Consider the following 19,119-nt stretch of genomic DNA (forward strand, 5'->3'; position numbering starts at 1 on the left):
AATGTCCATCACATGTAGTCACTTTTTTGACAATGTTTCCATCCTCTAGTCCATCAGACAAAGTCCATAAATATTGTGTCATTTTTTTTGAATTTGGTACAAGATATAAAAATGTGTTGGTGAGATTAATACAGGATATTGAATATTCTTGTGATTTCTGTGGATAAAAAAATAGAAATATATTAATTTATTTATATATTTAATCCATTATATTATCAGGTAGTATCATTGAGATCATGACATCTTTTTCAGGAGAGACCTGTGTACAAGAATAAACATATACAGGACAGACACAAAACATTCACACACAAGTTAGATACGAGTTTTATATTAAGAAAGAAAGTGGAACTGCAAATACTTGAGTATAGTCTTTTAAAATCTTCAGGTGAAATGTTACTTTAGTTTATGAGCAAATGGTCCAACAAAGGCATTTTGGACAAAGATTTGATTTTCTTTGTGCAATTAGTTTTAAATCCACATTCATAAAAAAAGACAGGCGCTGACTCCAAACCTATTCCTGGACAATTAAGTCAATATAACAATTAAACAAGAAGGCTGAAAATATCATGACCAAGATGCCAGCGTGCACACGACACGAGACTCAGCATCTCTCCAGATTCTGCAAATGATTACTTATATGCCTGTTAATTTCAGGTCTGTTCACTCAGAACAGTCTTGCATACATATCATAAAGCTACATACAATACATATTTATACTACTGTCTATACTAAACATATCTGATCTATAGTGAATTCGTATTTATACTAATGTCTATAGTACTTATTTCTGATCTAGTGTAGAAACCGTATTCTTATCATACTTCCAGCATAATGTCTACTAGTAGCATTATTTGTGGCCTACTCACAACTGCACTATGCAATACATATACCTGCAGTGTCCACTGTAACCACTGCACATATCTATCTATATCTTAGCATATATACCATCAGTGGTATTTATATTATGCTGCACTTTACTGCTTTTTGCATTTCTGGTTAGATGCTAAATTGTATTTCTTTGCAATTACAATTGGCTATAAAAAAAAGTTATTAAGTTATATAAAAAAATATATATATCTCTTATTGTTTAATGTATGCGATGAATCAGTTTAGCATATTTGATGTACTGGCATGATTTTTGCAGTTATATATGGTTGAAATTCTTTGGATAAAAACATCAGCTAAATAAGTTTAATGTAATTATAATATTTGAATCTAATAATTTTTTAATGCATCAATATGTTTGTAATTATTCAATACTATCTGATGATACTACTGGTAAAATTAGTTTTTGTTTATAATTATTTGTTGTCCTGTGACATGGACTGTATGTTTGTAGTGTGTTGTGTGTCCTCCTGGGCTGCAGGCGGCGCTGTTTGCTTCAACGTCACCGCGCTGTCGTTCAATCAGTGACGTGGATTTTCATTGTGGCAGTCAGTGCTGCCAAAAAGACAGACCCGCCAACGTTTCAGAGCTTTTCCTCTAACTTTGTTCACATTTAGAAGTTGGACCACTCATTTTCTTTCCTCCGTTTGTCGCACTTGAACACAGTTTTGTCACAGCTTTCATAACAGGTGAGCGGGTCTCGTAAAACGTTAATGTTAGAGGGGTTTCCTGCTCTCTGCTGCTAGTCGAAAGTACCTGCAGTAAAAACTGTTAAAATTGGTTAGAAATCCCCTCGTGTCAGTGTTTATTTTCCACATTAACTCTACGGTGTGTTTTCTCACAGGCCCCAGGATGAGTAAAAACAGCAAAGTGTTGAACCTGAAGGATAAAATCAGTGGGAATGAAGCGGACCTGAGCTTGTGTAACCTCACTGAGGTGCCAGTCAGAGAGCTGGTAGGTTAACCTTACGTGTCTGTGTCTCTGTTTGTGTGTGATCATGAAGTCAGATTAAACATTGCACTGTAACTTTAAGCACAAGGCTGTCATGCTGTTTTATTTGTTAAAATGCTTGTTGAATGGACAGTTAAGCCTGATATTAATCTATACCAACAGGCTTTATTTACCAAAGCAACTGTTGTGGACTTGTCCTGCAACAACATCACCTCTCTTCCTGTAAGTATAAACACAATCATACTGTACTAAACACACCATTTAGCCCTTAGATCTCTGCTTTTTTTTGGCTTGTGACTCCTTAAACTGGAGCCATGTGTTATGGCTTCAGAGTGTCAGGGCTGGGCGATATGGACCAAAAATCACATCCTGGTATTTTTAGGCTGAATTTCCATACACAATATATATCGGTATGCTCTACAAATTGGGCTAAATTTTCAGTTGTACCTCGAAGCCAAATTTGAGCTGTAGGATCACACATCTGATCTTTTAGGTCCAAAATGTGTCCATATCCTTATAATAACGATATACCTAGAGAGTGTAGAGTGATATTACTTTCTCTGATTATTTAGTTTTAAGGATCTTTAGAGGCACGGAGAGATTAAAGTATCCAGACAAAATACGGGAAAAAAATATGACATTGACTCCTCTTCTTTCTTATACCTTTTATAATTATTTCATAATGTCTCATATTTATCTCGGGACCATAATTTGGGAACCACTTGAGCCCTTAAATGTACTTAATAGTTAAATTAAAAACATTTTACATTCAACTTTTATAGCTTAAAGCTTTGTATTGTGGATTTTTAGAGAAATTAATGTATTAACTTAAGGAGTTATTAAGGGATTTTTAAAGTGTTTAAATTGTAATCAGTTTGACAACTAAAGGTATGTAACAACGTCACGCCCACAAACCTCTTAATATACCTGTAAAGTGAAATCTGGGATAGTTTTAAATTGAAGTCAAGTCTTCCTGGCCTTTTCATTATATTGAATATAAAGCAGTCACAAATTTTCATCTTATCAAAAGTAGTCTCAATTATTGCAAAACAAACGTGTTCTTCATTTAAAAGGCAAGGCAGCTTAATTTGTGTAACACATTTCACACAAGAGGCAAGTCATAGTGCTTTTAGACAGGCAAAGAAAAGCATGAGAATGACATTAAAAACAATAATAAGCAATAAAAATCAGACAAGATTTTAGAAATTAGATTAAAATAAATAAACTACATATAATGAAAGTTTATAACACTAAATTTAGGGGATTGCCTAAATGAATGAAGGATTAATGTGAATCTAAGGTCATTTTGTCTGTCCTTGGAGACTGAGATTGGTTAAGTTTTAAACCCCTCTGAGGCAAATTTGTGATGTGTGAGACAAATAAGTAAAAGTGTACAGTTGGTCATAGAGGTGTCAGTCCCTCTCAAACTCTGGGATTACAGGTTGAGCTGCCTCCTGCTTAGCCTGCTAACCTTAAATTTGACCTGCAGATTTCCATTGCAGGTCAGACATTGTCATTGTCACTTGGTTTCTTTCATGTAGCCAGAGTTCTGCAACCTGACCCACCTGGTGAAAGTGGATCTGAGTAAAAACCAGCTGACCTGTCTGCCAGATGACCTGGGGAACCTGGCTAACCTTCAACATCTGGACCTGTACAACAACAAGCTGACTGTGCTGCCCGTCAGCTTCTCTCAGCTCAGGGTAAGTTCCAGACACAAGCATTGTTTGCTCATATTACATTTGTACTGAACTGTTAACATAAAGCTGCAACGTCAGTGAGTGTAATATCAAGACTGACACCGGCCAGTTATTAGGTGCTTATTTTTGTACATTTTTTGATGCAGTATAAAAAGGTATCTTTAATACAATTCTGTTTATTGTACTCTCAGATCTGTCGGTTACATTTGAAGCTAGCACTAGCAGCCAAATAGCTCAGCTTAACATAAAGCCTGGACTCAGGGGGAAACGGCTACCCTGGGTCTGTGCAAAGGTCCTGTGCAAAACTCCTCTAAGCAAACCTATTAACACATCTCTCATTTGCTTAATCCATACAATAACCAAACTGGTAATTAACAAACTAATTTGTGAGCTTTAGAGGGTGTTTTTTTACCTTTTGCAAAGAGCTTGGCTAGCTATTTACAGTCTTTATGCTAAGCTAACCAGCTGCTAGCTGTAGCTTCATATTTAGCATACAGACATGAGTGTTATCAATCTTCTGATCAAACTCTGTGAGAAAGTGAATAATCATATTTCCCAAAATGTTGAACTTTTCCTATATATTCCTATATGATATGGTTATTATATGGTGTCAACCTCTGCTGATATACTTTAGTACTCAAATGTTGTTAAAGATGATGTCTTTACTTACATGATCTGTGATTTGTGTGATGATGTGTTTTGACCTCTTGGCAGTATTTATTTTACTCAATCTATGTGTGTGTCGGTTCTCAGAGTCTGAAGTGGTTGGATCTGAAGGATAACCCGCTAGAGGCCGGCCTGGCCAAGGCAGCAGGAGACTGTCTGGATGAGAAACAGTGCAAACAGTGTGCCTCCAAGGTGAAAGGGAGAGAGAAATAGATGGATAAGAATGATTGAGAAGAGATCAATAAAGCAGTCTACAGTATCTAAAGCTAAAGGTCATTTTCTTCCAGGTTCTGGAGCACATGAGAGCTATTCAGGATGAGGTTGATCGCGTACGAGAGAAACGCCTTTTGAGGGAAAAAGGTGGGAAATGTGTTTTTCAGGAGACGTCTGTGGATGGAGTTGATCAACTGCATTTTGCATCTGTAATACTTTTTGGGTACAGCACAGACCAAAATGTGTATGACTGTCAAGAACTAAACACTTTGATCAGAAAGTTTTGGATTTAAATAAAAACAAATGACAGCAGAAACTCCTGTATCTCATCAAACCTGCCCTGTTGATCAAAGTGTGTAACACAGTGCCATTCACGAGTGCTGGAAGAAGTACTTTGGTAAAAGTACCAATATATCAATGTGAAAGTACTCCACAACAAGTTAAAGTCCTGCATTTAAACAACAAAGTATATTTAAAAATTAAAAAAGTTCTTGTCAAGTACTTCCACAAGTACTAGTTCCACAGACTGTGACTGATAAACTATTATATATGACATTATTAGATTAATACTTAGTTGCATTAACATGTAAGCAGCTTTACACTATTGTAGCAGGTTGAGGTGGAGCTAGTTTTATCTGTGGCCAAGATAATGATGATTGAGCTTTTCTTGTCTCGGGAGTTTCATCTTCTGAGGACTAAGTGCTTTTTGTTTATTGCAGGAAACCAGATAATACAGTTTTATTAATGTCCTGTTATGAACGACTGTGATAGTGGTCCGTCTGTGTGATCCGTCTGTCTGACTGCATCTTCACCCAGAGCTGGAGAGGAAGAAGGAGGTGAAGCAGAGGGAGCGGGAGGCCAGAGAGAAGGAGGCTCGTAAACGGGAGAAGGCGGAGGAGAAGGAGAAGAGGAGGAAAGAGTATAACGCTCAGATGGCGGCCGTGGCTGCACGGGAGCAACAGAAGAAGAAGAATGAGGAGAAGAAGAAAAAGAATGGACAGGCAGCAGGTGGGATTAAAGCGTCTTTACTTGTCCAATGCGCCTCTGCAGTGACCACGCCCCAACTTCCAGATAGCCAATTACAGCTGACTTCAGAGTACTACATACTACAGTACAGCTACAATTACAGCTCAAGCACGCCACAGTTATATTTTTTGTGGTATACGTTTTATTTTTAACAAGTTGTTAGCATGTTTATGAGGAGCTGCCTCTGATAAGTGATGTTATTAGCTAGTTTTCTAATCGCTCCACTGATTTTGAGGAAGGACGACCAGCCCTGAAAGTAAAATCTTATTCATTTATGTGAAGCAGAAAGTTTTTGCCCTACAGATTATAAGCATGGTGTTGGCCATCGACCAAACCTTGGTAACAATAGTTTAAGTCATGTAAGATTTTAGGTTGATTTCAGCTCGTTTTGTTAAATGAATATGGTAGTCGTGCAGTTTTGGGATGCACTAATCTAACGTTTTCTCTCCTGATACCTCGACTCAGAGTATCTGCCAAAACAGAGAGCCAATCTGATAGCAGTGCTCTATTTTTAGATAACATGAGGCCAGAGATTGCTGTGGCACTAAGAACTGAGGCAGCAGCCGTGCTGTGACTGAATGAATGCTGAGTTTAAAAATGACAGCTGATCACACGTATTCAAAAATATACAAACACACTTTTACCTAAGTAACCTCAGATATACATGAATTTACAGTAAACAAAAGCCTGTGCAGGGGAGATAGGTAGTTTGAATCTTATACAAAAAGGCCTTTCCTAAAAGCTCCATGTAAAATTAACATGGATTGCATGTATTTGTTACATTAAATAAAAATAAAAAGGGTACAAAACTAGTACAGTTATTTCTCCTTCCATGTCACCAACAGTCAACACTGTTATTGGGAAGTTACCGATGTTTAAGATGTTTCTTTTTTAATAGTAAACAAAGATGATGAATGATATAAGTTTGAATTCCACAAAACAGCGCCTCTGTATCAAAATGAGAGATTTTGCACATTACTGGAACCGAAAGTCTTAAGTACCAGTGGTTGCTGAAATAAAATATTATAAATAAACGTACAAACATGCAAAATAAAAGTAAAGACATACATGTGTAGTTTTTTAATACTAAAGTAGAGTAGTAGTTGAAATGTTAACGTAACAAAATCAGGACTGATGCTTTTCGATGCATTCTGGGGGGATATTCAACATTTGACCATTTGCTAAAAAAGCATCACTTTCATGAGCCATGTTGTTAAAAAATTAAACCTAGAATCAAAACCCAGGTATAGTTTTTTAAGAGTTTGTTTTTGTTCTAATGTCACACTCTCTCGCTTCATCTCAACAGATAAAAAGCTTGTTGTGGAATCGGCTCCTAAACCTCGGCGTTCTCTTGTTGGCCTGATGTTCAAGCTCCTCCTCCTGCTGCTACTGGGATTGGCCGGAGTCGCCGCTGCATGCCGGCTGACCGACCTGCGGAAGGAATACGTGTGTGTGCCGGTCAATGTCGCCGTGGATGACAGCCTATCCTGGGCTAAAGAGCAGGAGGGTGTGGTCAGACAGCTGGTGCAAAATCTGTCCTCTGCAGCGAAAGAGTTTCTTGAATCTACGCAAGCGTCTAAGAACTAAACTATCATCTGCTGCCATCAACTTCCAGAGCTGCAGGTTTTCCACTTCCACCTGTGAATCCTGGCTTTTTTTAATATGCTGAAATCATGAATCTCATTAAGATGGACAACCCTGCATCCCCTCACCCTGTTTGAGGTGCTGGGAGGTGAAGAGTCTGTACAGATAGATAAAGGGGGGTGGACAGATGTGTTAAAATCATCTTAAATTCCTATGGAATTGTTGTCGCTCTTGTACCCTTCTTTGTACAGCCTGTTTTTAAAAAAAACTCATCGTCTTAAATGCCGTCCGTGTTCTGCACTTTGACCACCACCCAGAGCTGGTTTGTGTTCTTGTGCATCGTGTGGAACGTGGGTTGTATTTGAGAGATGTTAAGTGAAATGTCAAGTGGCCATGTCAGTGCTGCACTGGAGTGTCGAATCACATGTTTGCTGCCAGTCAGAGTCGTGCATCAGCCAGTGTTAGATGTGGCAGTCTGAGCATGTGCAGTGAAGGCTGAGCAAATGCAGAACTGGCTCATCTGTGGCCTCCTCTTTTCTTTATAGTCTTACAGTCACCAGCTAAATCTCACAGCAAATACACACACACACGCACACACACACACACAAAGCTTCTGACATGCAAATTAAAGCCTGCCTGATGGGTGAGTGATTATTATTATTTTTTTTATCTTATCACATATATAATGGTATCAGGTGTGTCTGTTGGCTAACGACTAACAAGAAATGCCAAAGATATGTTTGAAGTCATTTAGAAACAGCGTTGTCATTACGTAGTTTGTCCAGCTCAGTGCAGTACTGTAATGATTATCCATTTACAAGAATATATTTGCCGATTATTTTTCAGTCAATTAACTAATCGAATCATTGACTAATCTTTTCAGTAAAAAAAACAGCCGATTAATCATCATCAGATTTTTATAAACTCAAATATTGATATTTATTCTGGCCTCTAAAATCCTGTATTAGTCAGGCTCCAATGTATTAAACTGTATTAAAAGGACCATACTGATAGTTTTCCATGTGTTAGCTATATGCTAGACCTACTTTCCTACACTTATTGGTTTCCATTAATTTCCGTACAGTCTGAAAAGTAACTTGAAGCTCGCCATCACAGTACACATCAAGTCTACAAGAATATGTGTTAAAGTGAATTTACTGTAACAAGATACAGACTCTTAATATCCACTTAAACGTCATTACCACACAAATAATGGAACTTCAACACAAATACATCCAGACTTGATGTTCACTGTTATGGATGGATTACACAGACAATTGAAAGCAATGGCTGCATGGAAGGGAGGAAAACATTAGCAAAAACGTTAGCTGTAATATAAGTGTACATGGTTTTTTTTTGTTTTATTACTTGTAAAACGATTGGTATGGTCCTTTTTAACTCTAAATCATCTGATAAATAAGGATCAAGTTATATTGAACTAGTGGTCCTTTCTTCTTGTAATCATGTCATCTCTTATGTTAACTATAGAAATAAAAGGCAACTGGCAGATTATTTTACTGTTCTTTCAGTTTTAACTGGTGACTTCTGAAATGCATCTTCTTGTCATTTGTCAGGGTGTCTTCATGCAAAAAGCTGCCTTTGCTGCTGTGGTTCTTGTAAAGCTTTCTCCATGCTCAAACATTGTCAGCACCAATAAATGGCTATGCACTGCAAGACATTTTTGAACTGTGTCTGTGTTTTTGTAATAGAAGAAGGTGGCGGTGAATACAACTTAGCAACTGGGAAATTCTCCTGATTTTGAGAGAACATCAGAAAAAATAACTTTCTCTTAGTAAAATGCATCCTGAAAGTAGACAATATTATTTAAATATGGAAAAATCTGATTAAATGAGCAAACAAGACTAAGAATCTAACCATGACACAGCTGAATATAAGCTAAGCTTCACAGTACAAACACAGATCTAACTGCATGCTGGATGATAGCCATTTCCTGATCATCACTTTGACTTACAAAGTCAATACCTCAGACGTTAATGTGAATGAGTACAGAGACTAACATGACAGAGAGGGCAGCCTGTGAAAGGCAGCAACTACAGTCACCATTAGCCTCATGAAACCTTAGTCTAATATGTATTTATAATGTGTCCACTAGTGGAGGGAAGTTAATGTGATGACATGTTAAGCCTCCTAGCTGGCCCATTGATGTCTGGGTAACCGCAACACATGAAGTCATAAACAGATTTGTAGGTAAATGCTGTAAGAGCTGATTCATGTTTTCCTGAAGTGATAAAAAGATTTTTCAGGATTTTGCATTATAAAAGCGTCTTCTAAATGGTTAGAGAACTAAGACATATAAATCTCCTGAAATTTAAATTATAGACGATATCTAAGTTTTTGTGTCAGAGGTGGAGGGGACATAATGAAGTTAGAGGTTCTTCAACTGAAATACATTTACTGTATATCAATCTAGCAAATAATAATGAGCTTGGTTATCGTTCCTTTTATAATAATGGTAGTCTACAGCATTGTGAGCGTGCTAACATCAGCACGCTCACAATGTCAATGCAACTGTAACTATTGATTTGCAGGTATTATGTTCATCATGTTCACCATGTTAGATTAGATTGTTAGCATTTGCTAAGCACTAAACACGAACACCAATTTAGGCCTATGATTGAGGCTGATGGGAATGTCATTACTTTTGCAGATATCTGTACAGGACAAACTACAATTTTGACCCGATGCTGACGCTGGAAAGTGTCCAATCTAATAGATGTCAAGGTGTTTTACTAAAAAACAAAAATATCAATCTCATGGTGTCTGATCACTGTGAAAAGTCTTCACAAAATTACATGGAATTCACTCAATAGTTGTTGAGATACTTTAGTCTGGACAAAAGCAGCGAACAAACACTACATCACTGCCTCATTTTGAGTGATGTTTATTAAACTAGAATGTAAAAAAAACTGGACCTTAGCAAAACAAAAGTACATGCCCAAAATAAATATGTCTGTTGATCCCAAAAACACAAATTACTTGGTTGGAATAGGAGCAAATAGCACACTGAGCTTTTAGAGGATAAAACAAGTGGAATTATGTGACTCCATTTCACATTTGGGGTCATTTTCTGAAATACGACCCAAAATGACAAAGCTCCTGCATTTTGGCATTTAATTTACTCAGATTCCTGTTTGGGAAGACGTTTTTTCTTAACCAGTCAGCTATCTGTACTGTTGATGTCACTTTCAGTCAACACAGGACCTGCAGTAGTGGTTGGTAGGAAGGAGCAACTTAACCTTTCCTGACAAACAATGAAATACAATGATTTAAGAGTTATTATTTCGATTTCCGATAATCTGTAACGCTGTGTAGATCTCACCCACTGTTGTTGCAATTTTTTTGGCTTGACAATGAGTGCAAAACAACCTACTGTACTTGGATTGCTGAAAAGTAGAACATTGGCACAGAATTAAGAGGTAACCAAAGTCAGAAATGTTCAAATACTACACAGTGGCTTTACCCTTCTGTCTCTCTACTGTAAGAACCAACGCATGTTTGGTCACTTGTTGACCAGTTAACAAGGCTTTAGAAATCTTCTGACAGATTTTATAAGATGCTCACCGTAGCACATCATCATGCGTGTCACCTCTTTCCCAATGCCCTTGCCTCTGTAACTGGGCTCTGTTAAAACCAAGACAGTTATGAAAAAAACAACTGCAGCAAAACAGTTTAGAAACAGAGTGATATATGCAGGAAATGTAAACATATAAACCTAAAGCACAGGTTGACTGTAGATGTTTGATATGCCTTTGCTTTTTAATAATTTTTAAGACAAACACGTTGGGTGTCACCTGCAATCATGATCTCCAGCTCAGCCAAGGATGGCTCTGTGGGGTCAGTCAGGAAGATGTTGACGTCTCCCACCATGCACTGCTCTTCTTCGACGCTGGTGTCTGCCCACTGCTGCTTGTCCAAGATGATGAACGTGCACTCTGGAAAAGTAGAATTTAAAAAATTATAGTAACACAGTTTTTCTTTAAGTAAAGGTTGCAATATATTACATCTCGCATGACCTCAGGATGGTGCGATATCTTATTTTCACATCATACCCAATGATTACCAGATAGCAGAGGAGCTCTGTAGACCATTGATATGGTGTGATGGTGTTATTTTTGTGTGCAGGTTGCAGGCAGATGACCCCTTACTGTCATGATCTTCCCTCCAGCTCCTCTGCATGTCGTACTCCTGTTCCAGGGTCAGCGGCTCTGAAGCGGTCAGCTGCTGCAGCTCAGGAGACTTCATCCACTCGTGATACCTGAAACAGGTGGATAAAAGACAAGGAAAGGAGTTTCTGATTCACAGCTTCTTATCTGCCAGTTAAAGAGAAACAAAGGAAAATATCTATGTTTATATTTATAAACTATTTAGATATAAAGAGTCTAAAGATTGAAAAAAAAAATGTTTTAATCTTTGTACAGAGCTGACATTTAGTACAAGGTCCACGTCACAAGACACTCTGGTTATACTCCTCAAATGTAGGGCCGGTTACGTTCATGTACTGACTTAAATGTGTTCTAGTGAAGAGTCTAAAAAACTGTGAGAGCATAAAAATGTATCACTGAATGCTCCGTCAGATTCTTCTTGTTGTTTACTTCCTGATTTAAAGGATAATTTTACAACTTTTAAACTGTATTGTAAGAATGAGAAAGTTAAAAAGTTCATTCTAGGATCAAATCACAATTTTTAATCCATAATGGACAAGCAGATTTTTGAAGTGTTATTACATCTACAGGACAACTGAGCAAACTCCAGCTGCTGATGAAGATTGTGTGATGAAAGCTCAAGCTGCTAAATATAATGAATTAATTAATTAATAATAATAAATTACTATTCAGCTATTTCTATATTTGTCCTGGGGGCCAATCGATAAATTACGGTTTAAATGACACAGTAGTGTCAGTACCTTCACGTGGGTCTCATCTAGGTTACTGTATGACTGCTGGTATTACCTGGGCACGTGGTCTGCATTGTAAGGAACCAGCACGACTTTGTGTCCCTCCAGTAAAGTGTTCTCATTTATCTTCATGATGTCAAAAACAGATGTTAACCACCAATATCAGCGATAATAACTTCAACACACCTTCATGTTTATCTGATGCCAACTCCTCATTCACTTCCTCCTTAACACTCGTTGGTTCAAACTGCAGCTGCACTCACTGACATAAAGGCGTAAGTCGCCACCTGCTGGAAAGCATCAGGAAGTGCTGAAGCGCTGGTGAAGTCAGATTTGTTCTATAAAAAAATCTTTATTGAAACCGGTTTAGATGTAGATATATAGACACACATACAAACAAAACAAAACACATAACAAAATAAAAGATAAAAGTAAAATAAAGACTACACTGTAAAAAAGGGTGGTTCAACTTAACTTAGTCCCAACTCCAAAAGATGTAGAGGGTACCATGCTTTTTACTGTATGCATTTGTTTTCTTGTAACTAAACTGTCAAAGAATGTTACCAGATTTGATTTCATTTATATATTAAAAGGATAAATTCAAAGCTCATTCAGGTGGTTGTAATTTTTTTTGTAAAATCCCCAAATTCTTTATTCAGTTCCCTTTATTGGACATGGCTTTTTGCAAATGATTGTTTTAGGGTGTTTACGTGGCCCTGCCCAGTCCATGCCACAGCTCGACCGGCTCCTGTGGTGTGTTGACCATGTCCATCCAGTGCTGCAGCTGCAGGCCCCTGGCGTACATGAAGGGACCCAACACCAGCACTCCGAGCAGGGCTGGAGGCTCTGGGAGAAAAATAAAGACACAGTTGATCTTATCTCTGGAGCTGAAAAAAGAATATTGACGTGCTCTTCACCTTTTGACGTGCCCTAACCTTTGGCTTTTCCATTGTGCATTGTTTTAAATGATTTGTTAAATCTCGCTGCTCAGGCTTCTAAGCCCTGGTGTTGTGAAAATGTCCAAAATAAAAACAGATGCCCTTTCCTGAAAGACAAACAAAGTTTGACTGAAACAGAGTAAAAGGTCAAAAATAAAGACAAGAGAAGTAATCGAAGAGAAAGTATTTTGTTGATAAAAACTACCACACACGAGTACTTTGCACAGTTATTTCCAGCATTATGTCTAGAAAGATGTCCAAAGTGCTATTTTAACACGTGGAAACCTGTCAATTAGCTTATAGCAATTACAGATACAGCACAAAAGTGGCTAATTGGGAAATATTACAAAAACAGAATAGCTGGATATAAAAAGTATTTCTGTCATCTAATTTTTAATTGTACATTGTTTTCTTCATTCATTAAGATTGTTCCTGGAGTCTCTTAACTTTATAAGCAAACTAGTGACCAAAAGGCAGACTCAATTTAAACCATCAAAGGTTTTTGAGCACTCCACTCAATTTTGGGATATTTGTTGATAACTCAAGAAATAAAAGTTCATATAAATCAACTTTAAATAAATACAGTATAAATGAAGGATATATTATATATTTTTTAGTTTACAATTGACTAGCAGTGTCTCTGAGTTTAACATGCATACTGTGGAATTAAGTGGTTGACCTTTTCTGTGCACCTGTCTTAAAGCACAAATTATCCTAGGATCTGATCTAATACATCTTTAGGTCAGATCTTCGATAGATAGATAGATAGATAGATAGATAGATAGATAGATAGATAGATAGATAGGTCTTTGAAGGAGCTCCATATCACTTAGCAGTCATTAGATGTCAGGTGATTACAGTGAAAGGACAAGGTGTAAGGAAAGAAGGCAACAGTTAAGTCAAATTAAGTGGGATTTGTTGATTTTGCCTCAGAATATTCCAGCACACTGGAATTAAAACTGAAATAAGATATTATGCACATCAAGTTGACCCTTTCACCTGAGCAGACACTGTTTGGCTGCTGCAGCTCGAATCTCAGGCAGGCCTCGTCCAAGTGCTGCGAGCGGAGTTTAAAGGTTATCCTGTGGTTGAAATGGGGGTCACTGTCACATTTCAACACACAGCTGCGCTTGATCTTCACCACCTGAGTGTGTATCTGTAAGCTCACCTGGACACACACACCTGGGAAACGCACAGATGATGTATTACCAACACTTACAAGGTTACTCCACTGACTTAGGTCAGACTTCCACATATCCACAAGCTTTTCCATGAACCTGAAAGACCTCATACCTGTGTTTGAGAGCAGCTGTAGGCCTCGAGCCCTCAGAACCACCACAGAGAGGCGCTGCAGAGTTGGACTGTAGCTGAGAGATATCTGCATATCACCCAGCTCTGAACACTGAGAGATAAGAGATAACAAAATGTTTAGCGTCCATGAGCGATTTTGTGCATATGCAAACGTCGTTTGTGTCTCTGTGTGTACCTGTGTGTCATCCTCCGTCTCCAGGTCCCTCCAGAGCACCCTGCCAGCCTGACCGAGCTCCCCCTCCAGAGGAAACAGAATCCTGCCCACCACGTGGCGTTTACCATCTTGCTCCACACTCAGCACACACACAGTCAGGGTGCTCTGAGGCACGCACACTCCTGACACCTGTGGCGGAAACATACAGGAAGTGTGTGAGACCACATTCACAAGTCATCTGTTCTTTTGTCTCTAAGGTTTTGGATCAGATTTTAAAACTTCTGTAAATGTTTCTGTCCTCGCCTGGAAAACCAAGCAGTCGTTGAACTCCGGGTCGGGCCCCGTGCCCCGTGCCTTGGCCTGGCGGGGCCTCCGGTCGTCAGGGAGTAGCCGCAGCTCCACCAGCGTGACGTTGCCGTGGAAACGGGGAGGGAGGTTGCCGAGGCGGAGCAAGGAGACCATGAGCTGCTCGCTGCTGTGTCGATACTCCACAGAGAAGCAGAGACGGGTGGCCATGCCAGGGGGGGGGGCCACCACCTCGTTCAGAGGAGGAACAGAGTAGAGGCCGGCCAGTACCGTCCCCACTGGGTACCATGCTGGTGGAGACAAGTTGTGAGTGTATGTAAGGATTTGCTAGGACGTTTGTGGGATTTACCTTTGATTCTAGATGCAAATTTTACTTATTGGATGACTTTTAGTGTAAATATTTATACAGATATTCATGGTGCCCAGGGGATGAATCCTAATGACTTTGGTTGAACCTCTGACTTTTCCTCTAGTGCCACGAGGGCATGATACTGTTGTTTACAATAACGTGGTAGGTTTAACACATGGTCATTTTTGAAATGGATGTCAATAATGTCAAAGAAAGCAGACTTCTCAAATCTCTCCAGATGAAAAGACGGGAGCCTATCTACAGTATGTTCCCAGGGTCCTCCCCTGACCCCCTAACCCTAGAACTAGGGAACATAGGAATAACCCCAAAATGACAGCTAAGCTAATGAAGCTAAATGTGGGATCATTCCTATGCTTCCCAGTTCCAGGGTTCGGGTTACGAGGTAAGGATACAGGGAACTTAGAACTTAGGGAACTCTCCAAAACTTTAGCTCCATGAGTTGGTTAAAAATGCTCTCAGACTGACTTTTTATTATTTTCAGCTGACTCGTTTTAAAACAAGAACCCTGTAAAATGTAAATATGCATGATATTGTATTAAGAGACTGAGGCTAAAGCTAACAGGTCTCTAGTTAGTCCTAGTGTTATGATACGGAAAATGTAAAGGCTAACATGCTAAACTAAGATGATGAACATGATCAACGTCAACTGCTAACATTATCCTTGTGAGCATGTTAGCATGCCGATGTTAGCATTTAGCTGAAAGTACCACTGTTCTTAAATACAGCCTCACAGAGCTGCTGCATGTTTGTAGGCAGAGCATATCACTCTGGCAGAACCTGAAACATCTTGTACAAAAATCAGCGACCTCTCTAAATCTGTGATTCTCAATCTTTTTCATGTAAAGGGCACCTAAACTGATTATTATACCATGGGCCCCCATCTGTTGGATGGACCAAAATAGTCATACATTCTGACACTGTTTCTTATGGATGGAATTATAGTTTTTGCTAGGGACCTATCCTTCAATTTCAGATTCAAATAACTGAATTTCACTTTACAAATTCAAAGGGACTATAATCATCTTGATATGCTGTCAAATAAAGGCCAATGACCTACTGCTTACTGAGAGTGACCCACGATGGGCTAGTATGTCCCTCCGGGCCTCCATCTTCATCTCCTCATTTTCCAGGTCACCATGGTTTTGTGTTATGAAGCGAGGAGGCAAGGTGAAAGGGATCTCACTGGGTCTTTCACACAGAGGGAAAATGTTATTAATTGTGCCTTCTGCAGCATTTCAAATATCAACTAATTGAACTGTGATACTACTCTTAAAATCAAGACTACAGAAGCCATAAACCCTGATGCTTCCAAGTGATGGATGCTGTTCTTCAGTGAAGCAGTAATGATTTTGGCAACCTACGAATTAAACTCTTGAAAGATGTGTGCCACTCAACGTGTCTTGCTGGTTTTAGGGGTTTAAGATACAGACCATGTGTTTGTGATGTCCCCTGTTTGAATCCAGCTGGGACCTTTGTTGCATGTCACACAACCCCCTCTCTCTACTGTACACTATCTAATAAGAAAAGCGAAAACAAATATATAATGTATGTCGAGGGTTAACAGGAAAAATATAACTTGTTGTAAATGTTTATTTGTACTGTTCCAAGTGCACACTCAAAAAAATAAACCTTCTTCGAAAGAAAGAGTGAGAGAAAAGCACTATGTAGGAATTTGTGTATGTTTTATGTGAAAGGTTTTTGGTGGTACTCACGTGGCCCAGGGGCTCTGAGACACCAGGATCACTGGAGCAGAGCATGGTGGTACTGAAGGCACAGTAGAGAGCAGCTCCTCATACTGACTCTGCCCCTTATTCTTCCTCCATAGATAGTACACTAAGAGACCCAGCAGCAGCAGCAATAAGAGACCCACAGACAGACCAATAGGCAACAGTATCACCTGGTCTGGAAAAACAAACACATTAACAAGGAAAATAAGACCAAAAATTTATAGCAGGCATTTGTTCTAATGCAGTTTACCTACCTGCCATTTTTCAGTTAACACCAACAGAAGGTAGCTTTCCTCGTCAGCTTTCACTTACACAGACTGAAGTTGTAGCTACTTCTAAGCATTAGTTATTAACCTGAGAGCCATTTGTAGTTGACCAGTGGTGTGTGAAGTGTTTAATGTGTGTGACCCAGGAGAGCAGAGTGAGTACAACACAGCTGGCTGATTCTCACCATTTAATCCTGTTATCTAGGTTTTTGGCTGCCGGCTACACTCATACCCCTTTAAAGGACCATAACATTGAATTAGGATGCTTTAGCCCATTGACGAATAACATATAGTTTACCCAAAGAAATCACAGATTGGTTTGTAGACTACCATTTTGAATGTTGGTTTAAAGCACTTCTTCATTGGCTTCACTTTTCAGACACAGAGGTTTCCACTTGCAAAAACCTCACATTACAGCTAAGCATTTGCAAACCATGCAGTTCTGTTTTAGATTGTTGAGTGTATTGTTAAGGAGCCAAAAATTGCTAAATCACTGATAACTAACTAACTTTGGTAATCCTGTGATTTTTCGTCTAACACCGCTAGAAGTAAGGGCGTAGGTATAGACAGTGCAACCGCACTGGGGCTATAGAGGGGCCCGTGAAGCGAGTCTTACATCACTAGTTGCACTCTAGATTCCTATCTTATCTTAGATCTCTTTGTGTTGTGTCTCAAATGTACACCCTCAAATGTGCACATCCACCTTTTCCATGGTGACAGGCTGTGGTTTTTTCAAAAAAAGTCTTAAACATGCAAAGTATAAAAAAACTATATTACTCAAATTCCACATAAAAAATATTGTCTTATTTTTGTCTGTATTCGTGTCACACAGACTACATATGCAATGATGATTGCTGGGTTATATGTGTAAATTATGTTGTTTCCCAATCTTAAATTTCTATTTGATCATGTGACAAGACCACAAGAATCCAGCTATGCTGACTTTGGTGATCTCCTGACTTTTCCTCCAGCGCCACCATGAGGTTGACATTGATGTTTTTTAGTGAAATGTCTCACCAACTACTTGACAGACTTTTCATGTAGCGCCATCATCATGTTAAAATGTTCAAACGTTACTTATTGCTTTACTTATTACAAATATATCAATGTTTGTTTTAAGACAAAATACCTGCAAAATTAATGACATTCCCATCAGTCTCAGCTGTACTTTCAGTTTAGTGCGAATTATCACATTTTAGCATGCTACTATGCCAACCCAGGTGAAAAAGAAATATACTTAAGTTGTACTTTTTCTTGATGCGCTTATCACATTTTAAGTGTATTATACTGAGTGTATATTAAATGTGTTACTTTGGAACAACTTAAAGTATGTTAAGTGTTCTTTTAGAAATCCTTAAACTCAACTTTAAGATAACTGCAATATATTTAGTTGTGTTAAAATGGACCAAATTTAAATATATTTACTCTTGTTTAATTACACTGCTTTAAATTTAACTTAAAATACCCTTTTGTGCTATACTTGAACAACAGTTTAAATAGCTTTTAAACATTATTATTAGCATTTCAGCTTATTAGTAATTTATTACTAGTATACTCCAAGAGCCACTATTAATACTACAAAGCTGCTTTATGAAACCATTCAGTATGACAATAATTCATTATTAATGCATTAAAAAATACCTTGCTAAATGCCCTTATAGCATAATAAATATCAGTAAAATAATTATTTTAAAACAGACACATACAGACAACTAGAAAACTTTAATCTTCTGTACATTATTAAAATAAATTCCTGTACAATAAAAGGTACAGCAGATCAAAACACGTTCAAATAAAATAAAATGAAATGACCATTATTACTTAACAAGTTGCAAACTATTGGCAATGAGCATTCATTATTTACAATAAGTGACCTGCTCCTGAATGCAAGTCAACAGAATAGGCTCCTCCTTTTCTTGCATTAATAGTTTGAACCTTCCCCCCTACTGTCAGGAGCACTCATCATTTAATTATATAAATTTAATTAAACTGGACATAGACTTGTTTCTACCGAAATCATGAACCGGTAAAGTCGTGCTCACAGGTGGCCCAGACTGCAAAAAAGGCGCATTTTAAAGTATTTAATCCATTAATGAATTTGATGCTGATG

General features: G+C 38.3%; 3 protein-coding genes across 3 annotated transcripts; 1 reads left to right on the plus strand and 2 right to left on the minus strand.

Annotated features, from left to right (window-relative positions):
- Positions 1–1,416: 1,416 nt before the first annotated feature.
- Positions 1,417–8,700, plus strand: lrrc59 (leucine rich repeat containing 59). The gene is made up of 8 exons (XM_046069840.1): positions 1,417–1,574; positions 1,730–1,839; positions 1,999–2,058; positions 3,378–3,536; positions 4,287–4,391; positions 4,487–4,559; positions 5,229–5,420; positions 6,745–8,700. Exons 2-8 carry the CDS (start codon positions 1,738–1,740, stop codon positions 7,023–7,025), a joined length of 972 nt encoding a protein of 323 aa, XP_045925796.1. The 5' UTR covers positions 1,417–1,574; positions 1,730–1,737; the 3' UTR covers positions 7,026–8,700.
- A 1,208-nt stretch (positions 8,701–9,908) lies between these two features.
- nat9 (N-acetyltransferase 9 (GCN5-related, putative)) lies at positions 9,909–12,129 on the minus strand. The gene is made up of 4 exons (XM_046069831.1): positions 11,993–12,129; positions 11,189–11,298; positions 10,835–10,975; positions 9,909–10,664 (listed from the first exon to the last, which is right to left on the minus strand). Exons 1-4 carry the CDS (start codon positions 12,067–12,069, stop codon positions 10,558–10,560), a joined length of 435 nt encoding a protein of 144 aa, XP_045925787.1. The 5' UTR covers positions 12,070–12,129; the 3' UTR covers positions 9,909–10,557.
- A 472-nt stretch (positions 12,130–12,601) lies between these two features.
- On the minus strand, positions 12,602–17,037 carry syt15 (synaptotagmin XV). The gene is made up of 8 exons (XM_046069829.1): positions 16,998–17,037; positions 16,729–16,918; positions 16,074–16,204; positions 14,644–14,936; positions 14,362–14,529; positions 14,169–14,277; positions 13,875–14,057; positions 12,602–12,783 (listed from the first exon to the last, which is right to left on the minus strand). The coding sequence occupies exons 1-8, from the start codon at positions 17,002–17,004 to the stop codon at positions 12,644–12,646; spliced, it is 1,221 nt and encodes a 406-aa protein (XP_045925785.1). The 5' UTR covers positions 17,005–17,037; the 3' UTR covers positions 12,602–12,643.
- Between the last annotated feature and the right edge of the window lie 2,082 nt (positions 17,038–19,119).

The sequence above is a fragment of the Micropterus dolomieu genome, linkage group LG14 (genome assembly GCF_021292245.1).
Source record: "Micropterus dolomieu isolate WLL.071019.BEF.003 ecotype Adirondacks linkage group LG14, ASM2129224v1, whole genome shotgun sequence".
NCBI lineage: Eukaryota > Metazoa > Chordata > Actinopteri > Centrarchiformes > Centrarchidae > Micropterus > Micropterus dolomieu.

Coding starts and splice junctions, on each gene's coding strand:
- lrrc59 (XM_046069840.1), top strand. CDS start 1,738: ATGAGTAAAAACAGCAAAGTGTTGAACCTGAAGGATAAAATCAGTGGG. Junction 2,059..3,377: donor ACAACATCACCTCTCTTCCT/GTAAGTATAAAC, acceptor TCTTTCATGTAG/CCAGAGTTCTGCAACCTGAC. Junction 4,392..4,486: donor GCAAACAGTGTGCCTCCAAG/GTGAAAGGGAGA, acceptor ATTTTCTTCCAG/GTTCTGGAGCACATGAGAGC.
- nat9 (XM_046069831.1), bottom strand. CDS start 12,069: ATGAAGATAAATGAGAACACTTTACTGGAGGGACACAAAGTCGTGCTG. Junction 11,299..11,992: donor AATGCAGACCACGTGCCCAG/GTAATACCAGCA, acceptor CACCTGTTTCAG/GTATCACGAGTGGATGAAGT. Junction 10,665..10,834: donor GCTGGAGATCATGATTGCAG/GTGACACCCAAC, acceptor TGGTTTTAACAG/AGCCCAGTTACAGAGGCAAG.
- syt15 (XM_046069829.1), bottom strand. Junction 14,937..16,073: donor TGGGTCACTCTCAGTAAGCA/GTAGGTCATTGG, acceptor TGTCTCCACCAG/CATGGTACCCAGTGGGGACG. Junction 14,058..14,168: donor ACAGCTGCTCTCAAACACAG/GTATGAGGTCTT, acceptor TGCGTTTCCCAG/GTGTGTGTGTCCAGGTGAGC.